The sequence below is a fragment of the Vombatus ursinus genome, unplaced genomic scaffold, assembly GCF_900497805.2.
Source record: "Vombatus ursinus unplaced genomic scaffold, bare-nosed wombat genome assembly UNPS02014945.1, whole genome shotgun sequence".
NCBI classification, from domain to species: domain Eukaryota; kingdom Metazoa; phylum Chordata; class Mammalia; order Diprotodontia; family Vombatidae; genus Vombatus; species Vombatus ursinus.
In genome coordinates this window covers 22,243,069-22,258,381 of record NW_020954723.1, presented here as the reverse complement: position 1 = coordinate 22,258,381, position 15,313 = coordinate 22,243,069, and the positions used below count along the sequence as shown (strand labels likewise).

Genomic DNA, 15,313 nt, shown 5'->3' with positions numbered 1-15,313 from the left:
AATCCGTGTATTTGGAGGTAGGAGAGTTACAGTTGACTACTAATACAGTATTATGCAAATGCCTGGGTTCACATAGCATTAAATTTTTCAATGTTTCTTCATTTGAGGATATTTCATTAATGATTTTAGAACATTTGTCTCTTTAGCTCTTATACCTAAAATCTTCATGAGTGTACATTATTATTTCAAAATGAATACTCTATACCTGGTGCTTTGAAGTCAGGTGGTAAAGACAGGAGAGGTATGTATGAAGTTATGGACTACCTTTATTAATTCTGAATGGTCTTAGGCAAAAGTTTGATTAAAATTGGCAGAGGAACTATGCAAATTTTTCTCCGTTCCATGATTCAGTTTAATCAATCAATAGGTATTTATTAAGCACCAACTATGGGCATGGCATTTTGTGCTAAGTGGTGGTATTAAAGGTATGAAAATGAAACAGTAGCTGCCCTAAAGAAACTTAGATATTTTACCATGAGGGGATATAGCATGGACAAGATTGAATAAATACATAGTAATTTAAGGAGACAGAGCTCATTAACAACTTGGGAAGATCAAGGAAGGATTCACACAGAAGCTGTTACCTGAACCTGAGTTTTGAAGGAAGCTAGAGATCTAAGAGAGTTGAGAAGGGCAAGCATTCTAGACATGTAGGACAACCTGTACAAGGGCTTTCAGGTAGGAGGTGGAATGCTAAGTTTAGGGAGCAGTTAATAGACTGGATTGGCTGAGTTTTGTGTGAAAGGAGAATAAGATGAAAAAAAATTGGGAAAGGTGGTATTCAGATTGAGGAGGTCTTTAAATGCCAGGCTGAGGGCTTTGCATTTATCCTAGAGATAATAAGGAATCACTGAAGATTTTTGAGTAGGGAGTGACGTGATGGGGGCAAGTGTTAAGCTTCCAGTGTAAATGCACTTAATATCTTGTATTATAAGAGCTGCTTTAATTTATAAGTTGGTAGAGCCTTTATCTCTTTTTCGTATGTGCAGACAGGCAAATGTACACTTGGGACCACCATGTTCGAGGGACATAAAGAGGAAACGGAAACCTATGACCACAGCATCTCTGTCCAGCCCAACTGCAGGTAAATTGGATTTAATTCCAAGTCTTCCTACTGTGTTCTGAAAGAGACAGAATATTTGTGTTGTGGTGGAGGGATTAACTAATTGAGATAGCTTAAAAGTCTGTGCCTTTACTGTTTGCTTAATAGGTGCAGTATGCTTTACTTAGACCTGGAAATGACCCTGGTTTCTCAAGGATTCTGCCAGTAGAACATCAGCTTTGGCAGATCCTGCCAACCCAGGAAGGTTTTAATTACGGGCCTGCTGATAGATTTCTATCCGCCATCTGAGGACCAACCTAATAGTAATAGCCTACATATATGTTAGCATCTAATAATTTACAAAATTTTTTAGAGAATCAGTCAGTAAACAAGCATTTATTAAGTGCCTACCCTGAGGCACTTAAGTGCTGAGGATGCAGAGACTACAGTGGAATAACCTGTGCCCACAGGGAGTTTACATTTTATTGGGGGAGAAAACATGTTTATAAATAAGTATATGCAGAATAAATACAGGCTAGTTTGGGAGAGAGGATACTAGCAGCTGGGGATTCAGAAAAGGCTTTATGAAAGAAGGTGGAGCTTGAGTTGAGTCTTGAAGTAATTAAACATTACCACAAAACAGAGGGGAAGGGATTTCATCCCAGGCATGGGTGGGAGATGGGAGTATCATTTGTGAGGAAAAGCAATAGGGAACCCCTAATGTTTATTGAGTAGGAAAGTGACATGGTCAGGCCAACACTTAAAGAAAATCCCTGGTAGCTATGGGGAGGATAGATTGGAATGGGGAGAGACTGGGGGGCACGTAGACAATTTAGGAGACTATTATTGCCCAAGCAAGTCATGCTTGAACTAATACTATTATGGCTGTGTAAGGAATGAAAAGAAGTCAGATGCCAGAGATGTTGTGAAGGAGGAAGCAAATCAACTGGTTATGTATGGTGTGGGAGACAGAGGAGGCAGAGGGATAATGCTGAGGTTACAGGCTTGAGAGACAAGAAGAATGCTGGTACCCTGGACAGTAATAGGGAAATGTATAAGTGTCATGAATTTTTTTTGGGAAAAGAGTGGTTTGTACTTACTGAGTTTGGGATGTGAGTGGAATATCTAGTTTGAATTGTCTAGTAGACACCTTAATTGGTGGTATGGAACTGAAGCTCAGAAGAGAGACTAGGGCTGGATATATGGATCATGTAGTCTTCTCATGGGAACTCATGGGAGCTGATGACATCACTAAGTGGGGGAATATAGATGGAGAATAGAAGAGGGCTCAGACCAGAGCCTTGGGATGCATCCACAGTCAAGGGCTGTGATTTGGGTTATGCTCCATCAGAGGAGACTGAAAAGAAATCAAGACAGGCAGGAGGGGAACCAAGAGATAGTAGTGTCACAAAAAGTCAGAGAGGAGGAGGTATCCATGAGGAGAAGGGTGGTCAACATTGTAAAATGCTCCAGTCAATCAGTCAGTCAACAAGTATATATTAAGCTCCTACTATGTGCCCAGCAATGTGCTAGGCCCTGGGAATACAAAGACAAGAGAGAAGGAAAGAATCCTTGTTTGAAAGGATGACTTTCAAACCTGATTATTGTTATTCAGTCCTCATCCTTTAAGAGAAGGATCCTTCCTTCCTTGGATCCTTCCTTCCTTCCTTCCTTAATCCTTCCTTTCTTCTTCCTTCCCTACCTCCCTCCCACCTTTCTTCTCTCCTCCTTTGTACCCCCAGGGGCTTGCATATTTTGGGCCACATAGTAGGAGCTTTATAGATACATGTTGGCTGACTGTAGCATTTAACAATGTTGACCACCCTCTTCTTATAGATGCCTTCTTCTCTAGGTTTTTACGACACTGCTATCTCTTGGTTCCCCTCCTGCTGGTCTTGAATTCTTCTCAGTCTCCTTTGATGGAACATAGTCCAAATCACAGCCCTTAGCTGTGGATGCATCGCAAGGCTCTGTCCTGAGCCTTTTTCTATTCCACTGTGCCACTTAGCTATCCCATGAATGTAGGCAGCTTTTTTTTTTTTAGGAGTTTAGCTTAGAAAGACAAGAGAAATATAAAATAATAAATTAAGGGTCTTCATTAATTAGGGTCTATTAGGGAAGAAACCAGTAGATAGGAAGGGACTGAAGATTAGAGAGAAGGAATGACTAAGGGAGCAATCTTCTGGAGAAGATGGGAGTAGATGTAATCAAGGGCTCATATAAAGGGATTGTTCTTATGAGAAGGACCACCTTAGCAGAGACTAGAGTAAAGGAGACAGTAGAGGATGATCAAGGGATTTTGAGAATGAAGAGAAAAGGAAGGGAGAAGAGGGAGTAAATGGCCTCAGCTTTCTCTGTAAAGTATGAGACAAGGTCTTCAGCTGAGAGGAGAGGAAGGTGAAGATGTGTGTAGAAGACTTGAGAGATGGTTTGGAATGGCCTCTTTTGGGAGTGGCACAGAGAATCAGTTTGGGAGCAGTAAATTATTTTTTTTACAGCAGTGATGACCCAGTTGAAGTTTGATAACATAAATTTGTAATGGACCCATTTGTAATGGTTACATGAATTCGTCTCGCTCTGTTCCGCAGCATATGAGTGGAGGTAGAGGAGGTAGATAGTAGGAATAATCCAAGGTTGGTGTTGGTGAAGCATGGACAGTAAGTGGAAAGATAAGTGGATCAAGAGAGTAGAAGATAGTGTGGAGTTCACCTGGTTAATAATTATAGGGTTGAGGTTGGTAATGGAGAAAAGTGAAGTCAAAGTAGTGTGATAGCCAGAGAAAATATTGGGGGGAGAGCTACTGAAGGTCTCTGTGAGGATGAATGAATGATAGGTTTATGAGAGGTTCAGCATAGGAAGAGACAGGAAGATAGGTTATGATTGGAGTGTCATTTTTTTTTAATTGTGGCAATGGAACACTTGTGGTTAATGGTGAGACTGAATCAATCCAGTCCAGTCCAGTCTAGTCCAATCCAATAAACATTTGTTGAGCATCTACTATGTGCCAGGTCCTGTGCTAAGTGCTGAGGATACAATGAATAAAAGACAGTTCCTGCTGTCAAAGAGTTTACAATCTAATGAGGGTGGGGGGCAACACAAAAGGAGGCAGGAAAGGGGGGGATAGAGGCTCAGGGGGAGGGGGTAGATGAGACACCAGGGGCTATTAGTACAGAGGCATCTTGTTCTGTGCAGTTGGAACTAGGCAGAGCAACAAATGCAGAGTGGAGTGAGCCCCAAAGACCAGTTGCTGACCTCTATAATGGAAGGCATTGGGGGAGTTTGGTATTAACATCCCCCAGTTGGAGGGGAGAGGAGGCCCTTAGTCAAGGCCTGAGTTAGCAGCATAATGATGAGATTAGACGTGATAAACTGGAATGGCATGCAGTGTAGAGTGAGGTCTTGGGATCTTATCTCTAGAAGATTGACTGCAGGATCTTTTTTTTTTTTTTTTGACCAGAGCAACTCATAAAGACCTAGTGATCTGCACTAGTCAAACAAGTATCCTCTCCAATGAAATCATGGTTCCTTAAAATATTTATGATGAAAACTCACTAATGGAAGACTATCTTGCCTGTCAGAAAAGTCCCTGATTTAAAATGTACAGTCACTTATATTTTACAATGGAAATTTGTCATAGTTTTTTGTTTCCTTGGAATTTGGAGAAAAAAATGGGAAAAAAATGTAGAGCCAAAAAATAATCCTGAATTTTATTCCAATTAAGGGTACATTGCTTTTGAAAAATAAAAGGAGGCAAATCTTTCAAGACCCATCAAAATTAAGATGATCTGGAGTCCTTTCTTAGTGATACTAAATGGAGTGTGTCATTTGTGCTAGGTTTATCTGAAGACCATAAAGAAGGGATTCACAAATGAAGTTATGAAGCAGCAAATGGTGGCTAGGAAGAGGATGAACCTCAGAAAAATAAGGGTCCTTCCTTCTTTCCTTCCTTCCTTTCTTGCACAAATGACTTCTCATTTTAAAGCTTTTCATACTCAGACTATTCTTCTGTTGTATTTCAGTTGACTGTTAAAAGTGTTACACATTTGGCCAACTGAAGAGTTTTAATCAAAGGACTAATAGAGTTAGTATCTGCCCAGTTCTCCTGCATGATCATCCATACACTCTCATCTGTTCCCATAGCAACTAGTGCCTTCCAGCATCTCTTCTCTCATCTTTGTTGTGACTTCATTCTTTTTTTTTTTTATCGTCCATCCATCTTTTCTATTTTTAGCATTTATCCTTTGTAGGAGAAGAATGGTTGGGAAGAATTTTAAAAATTCAGGGCCTTGTCTAACGTGAGAAATACCCAAACAGAAAGAAATAAGATTTTCTTTTTTGGAGTCTTAACTACTCTTGTCTCACTTGTTGACCAGGTCTTGCTTCAGTGAGTTTTTTTTTTCCTTTTCTTTTCTTTCTTGTTTTTTTGCAACCTGAGTGCCCCATAGAGGTGAAGGACACAACCCAAGCTCGCACCATCAGTCAGTAGAACAAATGGGCTTGCTCTGCCTAACATCGGGCCATCTCAGATTCCACCTCTTTTATAGAAATGAGTGATGAAGAGAGGTGCGTTCCGCTATGCCGCTGTATTAATACACATCAGGGGCCAGCTCCCGGCACTAAATCACGCTACTGCATACATCTGTTATCAGACTCTTCACCAGTGTGATGAACAAGACTGCAGATAGAGGCTTCCTCATGTCATTCTTTATAGGATTTTCCTAAAAGAATAAATAGCTCAGATCTTTGCCAACACTCTCCCCTGTCATTGTGATAAATTCAGCTTCTTTCTTAAACATGCAGCCACAAATCTTTCCCTGTTTTCCCCTCCCCTCCCCTGTCTGTATAAAGTTTTGAGTTGAAATTGACTGAATTTAAAGATGTTAATAAAGGGGTAGTGAATAAAGAGCAGAAATGAGTTGTGAGCCTTCTTTACTTTTTTTTAGTGGTAGAAATGAGAGATCGTGGAAAAGATCTGTTCATAGAACCACTGAGAAGGTAGTAACTTCTTTTTCTTCTCTTTAAATCATCTCACTTGAAAAGACTTTATGCTTCCCATGTGATTCAAGTGACCTGCACACAGAACCACACCTAGATTTGCTACCTAGGGAAGGTTCCAAATTTATATGTCACTATTGGAATGGTATAGTAAATCATCTGTCTCAGGTTGAATGAACTTTTAAAACTGTTGTTACCAGATGAAAGAAATTGGGATATTTTCTAAGAGTATTTGAAACCAACTAGCTAAACAGATAAGGAACCCAGGTGAAAATACAACTTTATTTCCTTGAGATGGTGCAATTTTTGCCTGCTTAGAGAAAGTCATGAAATCATTTCTAATTTGTGTTTACTACAAATATTATTGTTGTCTTATTTCAACTTGGTCCTTATCCATGACACAGCATTTTTTCTTATTATTGACGCCTTATCGCACTTCCCATAGCAGTTCTAAACCTTATTTTTCTTCAGCTTTACCCTTTCCCTCCACCTTCCTCCCCCATTTTCAGCAGATCACCTCTTCTACAAAGACTGAGGTAATTATCTTGAGCTACCTCATTTCCATTCTTTCACAACAGAAAACCTGACCATGTATTCATCAATCTTCACTTCCTTTCACTCCAGTATCAGAAGATGATGTGTTTTTCTTCCATTCCAAGACTTAACCCTCCATTTGTGCCTTTGATATTATCTCTGCTCACTTCCTCTTGGACTTTGCTTCATGAATCATTTCGCCTTCTGTTCCTCGTCTTTGATCTCTCACTGTTGACTTTTTCAGCTCTTTGTAGTGTCTTCCTTGAGAAAAATCTTCTCTTGACTCTGCTAACCCCTACTTCCTACCTTATCCCAATTATTACTGAATTTCTTGGTAAGAGTAGCATATATCTCTACCACTTTATCATCACTTGCTTTCTCCTCAAACTCTTGCAGTGTGGTTTTGTTTCTACCATTCTATTGGTATAACTATCTCCAAGGTTACCAAAGGTCAGCTAAGTGGCTCAGTGGATAGAGCGTGGGGCCTGGAGTCAGGGAAATTCATGTTGCGGGGTTCAAGTCTGACCTCAGACACTTACTAGTTGTGTGACCCTGGGCAAAGTCATTTAACCCTGTTTGCCTCAGTTTCCTCATCTGTAAAATGAACTAGAGAAGAAAATGGTAAACCGCTGCAGTATCTTTGCTAAGAAAACCCCAAAAAGAGTCACGAAGAGTCAGGCACGACTAAAACAATTGAACAACAGCAGTGACAACAATAGAGGTCACCAATGACTTCTTTTTTAAAATGAATCTTTAATTATTACAATATCATTATTTTTACATCCCTTTTATTTCCTGAATATGTCCCTGTCCCTTTTTCTATCCAGTTAAGCCATCCCTTGTTAAAAAAAAAAGTGAAAAAGATTAAAAAAATTTAGAAAAATTAACCTGACACATCAACCAAGTCTGTCATGTTCCACACCCCGAATCCCCCTTTATCAAAGAAGAGAAGAATGAGATACATTTTTATGTTGCTTCTGGGGCCATTTATGCTTGCTAAAATTAAAATTTCTTTTTTGTTCTTTTCATGTTCCCTTTTTTTTATTCTTTCTGTTTACATTGAGTGGGCATTGTGCATATTTATTTCCTGTTTCTGTTTACTTAACTCTACATTAATTCATATGATGAGGTTTCTCTGTGTTCTGCATATTCATCATTTCTTACTGCGTAGTAATACTGTATTACATTCATGTGTTATAACTTGTTTAGTTATTACCCAATTACCATCACTTTGTTTGTAGTTCTCTGCTACCACAAAATGTGCTGCTTTGAATATTTTGGTGTATGTGGGACCTTTCTTTTTGTCATTGACAACCATATAGTATGTCCCTACCAGGGAGACATTTGAATGGTTCAGAATATTTGGAACAATTCAGATATGTCTCTATTAACATATCAGTGTGCTTGTCTACCCACAGTCCTGCTAACGTTGACTATCACCATCTTTTATCATCTTTGCCAGTTTACTGCTTATAAAGTGAAACCTTATTTTCATTTGCATTTCTCATACTGCATTGGAATATCTTTCTCCAATGACTTCTTTGCCAAATATGGTGGCATTTTCTTAGTTTTTCTCCTTGACCTTTTATGTGCTGTTTTGACGTTGTTGAGCACTTTGCTCATTCTTTCTTGAAGAGTCCTCTCTCCCTTAACTGTTCAGTTATTGCTCTCTCCTTGTTTTCTTCTTACCTGTTCATTCTTTCTCAGTCTTCTTTGATGGGAATTCATCTTTTAACCCCTATCCTCACTCCAAAAGCATGGGTTCCCCCAAGCCTCTTGTCTGCCCTTACCCTTACTCTCCTTTATCAATCTTGTCCAATCCTATGATTTCATCTGTTACCTCTCTACAGATACTATTACTTTACATTGTGGTTTAAAGTTTATAACACAATTTATGTGATTCCTTTTATTTGATCCTCATAACAACCCTGTGAAGTAGGTAATAAAATTATTCCCATCTTACAGATGAGGAAATGAGGTTTGGAGAGATCATATTAAGGTCTCATGTAAGCACTAGAGCAAGAATCTGGACTTCTGTCTTTTCCAAAGGCATTGTTTCTTTAAATGCAGCTGCTTCTCAAATTTATGTCCAGCCTGATTTTCTTATTTGAGTTCCAGTCCTGTATTCCTAATTGGTAGGACATCTTTACCTGAATAATCTGCTGGCCCCTCAAAATCAGCGTGTACAAACATTAATTCACCTTTTTTCACTTCAAACCTGTCTCTCTTTCCAACTTCCCTGTTTCATTAATGACACCTCTGTCTTTTGTCACCAAGGCCCTATACCAGGCCTCCATAACATTCGGCCTGCAGCCCGCCAGAGAATTTTGGGCTGCCAACCGCTGGGCACTCTCCTGTTTGTTGTATGACCTGTGGCAGCCAACCCTCGTCAGTCTGTCTCTATTTACCTTAATTTGGAAAGTGAGCTGTTAAAAACCTATCTGCTGCCTGAGGAAGTTTAGACTATTTTAATTTTGACCCCTACCTTCTGCCAAGTTGTGCAGCTCTGCTCCTATACCACAGCATCATCTTTGTTTATTTTCCTCTTCCTCATCTCCCACAGCCAATGAGTTGCCAAATCCTATAAATGCTACCCACATAATATCTCTTAAATTTGTGTTTTCTTCTCTATTTTTAGTGCTATAAGCCTGGTTTAAGCTCTTAAAACAACTTTTGCCTATTCTATATTATGATAGCTTCTTAAGTGATTCCGACTGTAGTCTTCTTTTTTTCCATCCATCATTCTTGCAAGTGCCAAATAAACTTGATCCTTGTACTCCCTTATTCAGAAACTTTCAGTGACTCCCTATTGCCTATAAGTTCAGACACAAACTTCCTAACTTGGTGAATCAAGGTTCATCACAATCTGCCTTCAGCCTTTCTTTCCAATGCTGTTTTACTCCATTCCTATTTATGAACTCCTGTTTTCTCCTGCCTGTGTGCATTTATTCAGGCTGACCCCCATTTCTGCACCCAATTCTTCCACTTACCCACTGCTGAAATCCTTCTTTCAAGTTTTGGCTTAGCTATTATTTCTTTTATGAAGCTATTTTAGATCCTTCCCATCTCTAACTTAAAGCTGTTTCCTTCTTTAGATTTCTTCTAGCACTTTGTCCAGTCTTTTCTTTTCTGTCATCACATTCTGTTTTGTATGATACTTATTTGTGTATATGCCTAATGCTATCCTATTTGTTTGTAAGGTCGTTGAGGGAAACAACCACGGCGTTTTTCATCTTTGGAGTTCTAGAGCCAAGTACAGGGCCTTGTGCAGAGCAGGCTCTAAGTCAGGAGTTTTTAACCTGGGATCCAGAACCCCATTTTTAAAAATAATATTTTAATAACTATGTTATAATTTGGTTTCCTTTGTAGTCTTAAGCATTTTTTGTAAGCATCTAAAAATATTATTCTGAGAAGTGGTCTATGACACCAAAAGATTAAGAATATTTGTTCTAAAATAAACCTTTGTCTTACTGCATTGAGGATAGAGTGCTGAGCTCAGAGTCAAGAAACCTGGGTTGAAATCTCACCTTGGACGCTTATTAGCTATGTGATGATAGGCAAGTTACTTAACTTCTCAAAGGCTGTTTTTCATATTTATGAAATGGAGATAATAATAACTGAACTACCTACCTCACAGAATTGTTATGGTGATCAAATGAGCGTAATGTAAAATATTTACCAAACTTTATAGCATTATATTGTTATTGTTGGTAGTTTCTTGAGTTGAATTTGTTTCAGAAATGGGTAGAATAGTCCTTTTCTGTTTGGAAGATAGATATTCAGGTACCTTCGTCTGAATAGTAGACCACTGATTTTGAAATGTAGATTCCAGGTTAAATTATTAGAAAATCAAACAAGTAATTTCAGTGGGCATTGGGATAGTGGATTTTTCTAGAGGTCATCTCTGTGCTGAGATAATCCAAATGGATTTAAACCCTTATATCTCTGAGATATGAGATAAATATTTTATCCTTAAGATGCCATTTGGAATGTTAACTTTCCTCCTCCTTCCCATCAGTTGCATTCTGTTAAGTTTTGAATTACAGAATTTTTGTTTCATTTTTTTGGTCTAGGCCTATATATGATCCTGTGATCCTTATTCTGTAGCTGTAGGGAATTTCTGGTATGAAAACTCTCTATTAATGCAGATCAGCAAATCCTCTTAACTTTAGAGAGTTGCCTGGGGACACCAGGAAGTTAAGTAAATTGGACATGTTCATACCTTATGTGTAACTTTTAAACCAAGCAAGGAAGACCTTCCTGACTTCAAAACTGGTACTCTATCCTATATGCCACAATGCCTCCCAAAGGCTAGAATGTGTTTTATTGAGGTAAAGTGTTCACAATTCCATTCTTCCCTATTGTTAGATTGATTTTATCCCATATTTTACTATATTTTGAGAGATGGAGAACGTATTGTCTATTATGTATTAGTGGGTAGTATGATCTGGGCTACTCTTTGGATGCTAATGTTCTTACTTCTTTTTGCCCTTCTCTATAACATTTTTATCCAAACAATGTTTGGATAAAGATGTTAGAAACTCACCTTAGAAATCCCCACAGCTAAATTTATTCATTTAATTGCATTTTAACTTAGTTTAGGTGGAAACAGTTATATGGATACTTAACTAAACATCACACTCTTTCCTTTCTGTAAACGTTAAGTAAATCAAGTATACAGGCATGGGTTTCTATTATCTACTCTTTCAAAATATTAAGATTTCTGGGGATTAGTAGAATTTTGTTTTTTCTTTGAAAGTTTTGGGGCAGCTGGGTGGCGCAGTGGATACAGTACCGGTCCTGACTTCAGGACGACCTGAGTTCAAATCCAACCTCAGAACAAACGCTTGACACCTACTAGCTGTGTGACCCTGGACAAGTCACTTAACCCCAATTGCCTAACAAAAAAAAAAAAGAAAGAAAGTTTTACTATTTATTATTTTAATTTGAGCATTTTTTCCCTTTGCCTGCCTCTCCTATTTCCCTTCCCTTGTCTTGTCTCCTCCCCTTGCTTCTTTCTTATTTTTATTCCAACAGCTTTACCTGTTCACATGGATGAAGTAGAGGCAATCCCACCATCATCTCAGGCCCAGAAATCGCCGAATTCTGAGTGGTCGGTCCGGACCTATGCAGCAGAGAAAACCACTGGGCCAACTCCAGCTACCTTTTTTAAGATGCCGCAAGAAAAAAGCCCTGGGTGCAGCTAGAGGGGCATTTTGCCCACAAAGTGTTGGCTGGATTTGTTAAAACATTTTAGACTTTGGATTGTATTGTCTCAGCTATCTTGTTTGGCAATACCTATCTCGTCTTCTTCAACGCACTTATCTTCAACCATAGCAGCTCGATCTCTCTATTGGAAAATCATGCCTATGATTCATTTTTTAAAAAAGTATTAACATGTTGGGGCAGTTTTAAAAAAAAATTCTTGCTATGCTGTATTTATTATGTTTATCTGTCATTGTTGTCCCAACATCAATCTACAGCTACTTTTACAGAGCTGTTGCTTTTTTGCAGATGTCTGTCTTTGTTGTTGTGAAACTGGTGACTGCTTTTGTGTCTCGTTTTGTGGCAAGGCTGCCAGTACCATTTGAAGAAGAGCTGTCTTTGCAGCTAGCCCCAGGCAAGGGTGAGAACTGAGTTGAAGGCTAGCATGAAATCATAGTTGACCAGGAGGTGGGAGACCAAAATATGGGGCTGATTTCAAGGCTGGAACTTTGGAATTTTGTCTTTCGGTGATCTCAGAACACCAGGACTCATCAGCCAACGCTGGATCTTAGGAGAGACATGGGCCAGCAGCTTGGGACTCAGAAAAAGTTATCCTGTCCTGGTAGATGTCTTAACATTGCTCACGATTATGCTGTTCATTGCCTTCTTTTCTGTGTTCTTTTCTTGAGCAAGAAATCCCATAAACATGTACAGATTAGCACAATGAGGATAACTTAAGTGAAAATCACAGCTCTGAAGTATTTAGTGAGATATTTAAAAAAATTTCATTTCCCAAGTCAAACCCTTCCTTTAGCAGACCTTTTGTCATGTGAGTTATTGATCTCTCAAGCCAGTAACCTTAATTAAGCTCATATGTTGGTATAACAACTTTTTTGGGCTATCTGCTTTTTTGGTAAAAATTTCTGTCATCTCCCTTCATATTTGAAGCTGCATTGTGAAAACCTGTAGTCATACCTGAGGTTAGTTGCAATGCTGTCGACGTGAGGGATAAGTAACTAATTGGAAATGGTGAAGGGAGGCTGCCATTTCCAAAAGTAGTATTAGAGCCACCTGTTTAAGGGGCTTGATTAACTTAAAGGTACTCACTGAATATTTTCTGAGTACTTTATATTGTGAAACGTGTAAGAGTAAATTGTAAAAGAGTAAACAGTCTCTTACATGCATACTACACAGAGTACATTCTGTAGGGACTCCCTCTCATATCTCTGATTATTTTCTGTACTAAAGTAGATGTTGAAGGGAGACAAGTACTCCCATTTCCTGAAGCCCAGAAGCTTTTCTAGTATTAGATTATAATTAAGGAACTCCCTTACTGCTTTCCCTTTTCAAATCATATTCTTTTATATATTTGAGAGGGGCTCAGGGCCCAGCTGTTTTCTTTTCTCTGTAGAAGTATGTGTTGTCTATTGTGTTCTGATACAAAGATGAAGTAGATGGCACCTTTGACTCACTGTCAGTAGGGCATATAGTTTGTGTTTTGATAAAAGAAGGGATGGGTTATGGCCTTTTTGTTAACTATGACACATTTAGTCAATGATGGGTTTGTGGCCATGGAATGTTATTTTTCCTTGTAGCAAACCTACTGGCCTATGTGCGCAGTTGTATAGTTGATAGAGTGCTGGACTTGGAAGTGGGAACACCTGGATTTGAATTCTGCCTCTGATGATTATGCCATGTGTGATTATAGGCAAGCCATTTAAACTTTCTAAACCTCTGTGTCCTCCCCTGTAAAATGGTGGTGAAAATTGTCATACCTCCTAGAGTTGTTGTGAGGATCAAATGAGATAATAATGTATTGAAGCACTTCACAAACTTCAAAGTGCACTGTCTGCTAGGTGTTATTAGATTTAAGCCAAGCCTACTGGTTGTCAGTGCCATTATGCCCAGGTAATAGAGTTGTTAATAATTGTATTGACCATTATAACCCCTTTCTGGCTGGAAGTTAAAGACTATGTGTCATCTCATTTACCTTTTACAATATTCCATTGAGTCACAGAGAGCCACAGAGCATTTAAGTAACTTGTCACATAGCCAACCTAAGACTAAATTCAAGTCTTTAAATTCTTGGTCCAAATGTCTTGTTATCAAATTAGTCCTTGATTATATTCTGATTAGTCTCCACTTTGCAGTATATACAGGGGACAAGGAATCGGGAGGCAGGGTGAGGGTGGTCTCTCCTTTCTCTTACGCCCCTTGATTTGTCCTTACCAGTATGTAGAGGCACCTTATATCCTGATTGCTGTCAACTTTGTAGTGTATTATTTGAATGATGTGTAGGGTTTCCCTCCCTTCATTCCAACGCCTTATATTCCCTGCTAATAATACTGTAGCTTTCCATCGACCAGCCAATTTGCAGACTGAGAGCCAAATTTGTGAAATGATAAGCTAGTATTGCACAACAAAATGCTTGGTTTTGGGATACTCTTGTCTGCTCGTTTGAGTACTTGTAATAGATGCCACTCAGTAAGATGGAAAAATCATTTGTACCTGGGAAAGTGATTATCTATTAAGCACATGAATGCTTTTCAACATGGGGGTGCAAATTGTGCTCCTTGACTTAGGTGCTGTATTTGCATGCTTAAGGAATTATGAATATTGACCAAATGTCTTTTTTTGTGATGCTTTGTTTTCCGTATTCTCTACAAATCGATTTCCAGAGGATATTATCCTGAGTATATTTTGGTTTTTTAAAAATCCATTGTCCTTTCTGTTATATAAAGGTTTTAAGAAATCAATCACATGATCCTACAAAGAATTTTGGGGAAAACACAATATTTTAAAATTAGGTCATGAACAGAAATCCCTAGAACAGTGTGGGACACTGCCTTTTGAACCAGACCTTTAGCCTACTAAATATTTGATTTGCATGAAAGTAATAACTCAAACTGAATCCCTTAGTTCATATTCATTTCACGGTTCTGGTAAATAATCATATACCCTAACTTTTTGGTATATTTTCATAGTATCCTCCCAAACCAAAAAGAGTCTTGAATATTGTACTTTTAATAGGGCCATTCACTTTCAAGTTTACTTCTCACTGAAGACTTTTAAGAGGGTTTTTAAAACTAGCATTTTAAAGAACTTTGTTGTTGTAACATTAAGATCATCACTGTCCTCACAATTATGTAGGGAAAAAAATAAAATTACATTATCCTTTTAAAAAAGTGTTAAGTAATGTGCAGCTATGAAGTAGATCAGATAGCCTTGAATTTCTTTCCAAATCTTAAAGGCACCTGAAAATCAAATATAATATTGTCATAATCAATATTCTTCTATTGGAAGGTGAAATAGACTGCACTTAAGCCATTCTAGTGGGGAAATGACCCTCATCTGAAATGAATGCCTGCTGCTTTTGGTGTCTCTTGCATCCCAGCCTTAAAATTAACTAGAACTAAAATGCCATAGTAAAGTGGTAGTATATATAGGTTTGGATGTTACTGAACCCAGTGAACATTATGGGAATTTTACATGTTACATTATGGAAATAAAAGCTAAATCCATACGAGGAAGTGGGAA

At 38.4% G+C, this 15,313-nt stretch overlaps 1 protein-coding gene across 2 annotated transcripts in view; it reads left to right on the top strand.

Moving 5' to 3' along the window:
- The window catches only part of GPATCH2L (G-patch domain containing 2 like), a 66,497-nt gene extending 53,019 nt beyond the window's left edge, over window positions 1-13,478 (top strand). For both annotated transcript variants that reach the window (XM_027844981.1, XM_027844982.1), the window contains exons 9-10: window positions 990-1,084; window positions 11,609-13,478. In XM_027844981.1, coding sequence (XP_027700782.1) covers window positions 990-1,084; window positions 11,609-11,778 — 265 coding nt within the window. In that variant the 3' untranslated portion in view covers window positions 11,779-13,478. The remainder of the gene's footprint in view (window positions 1-989; window positions 1,085-11,608) is intronic.
- Window positions 13,479-15,313: the final 1,835 nt, after the last annotated feature.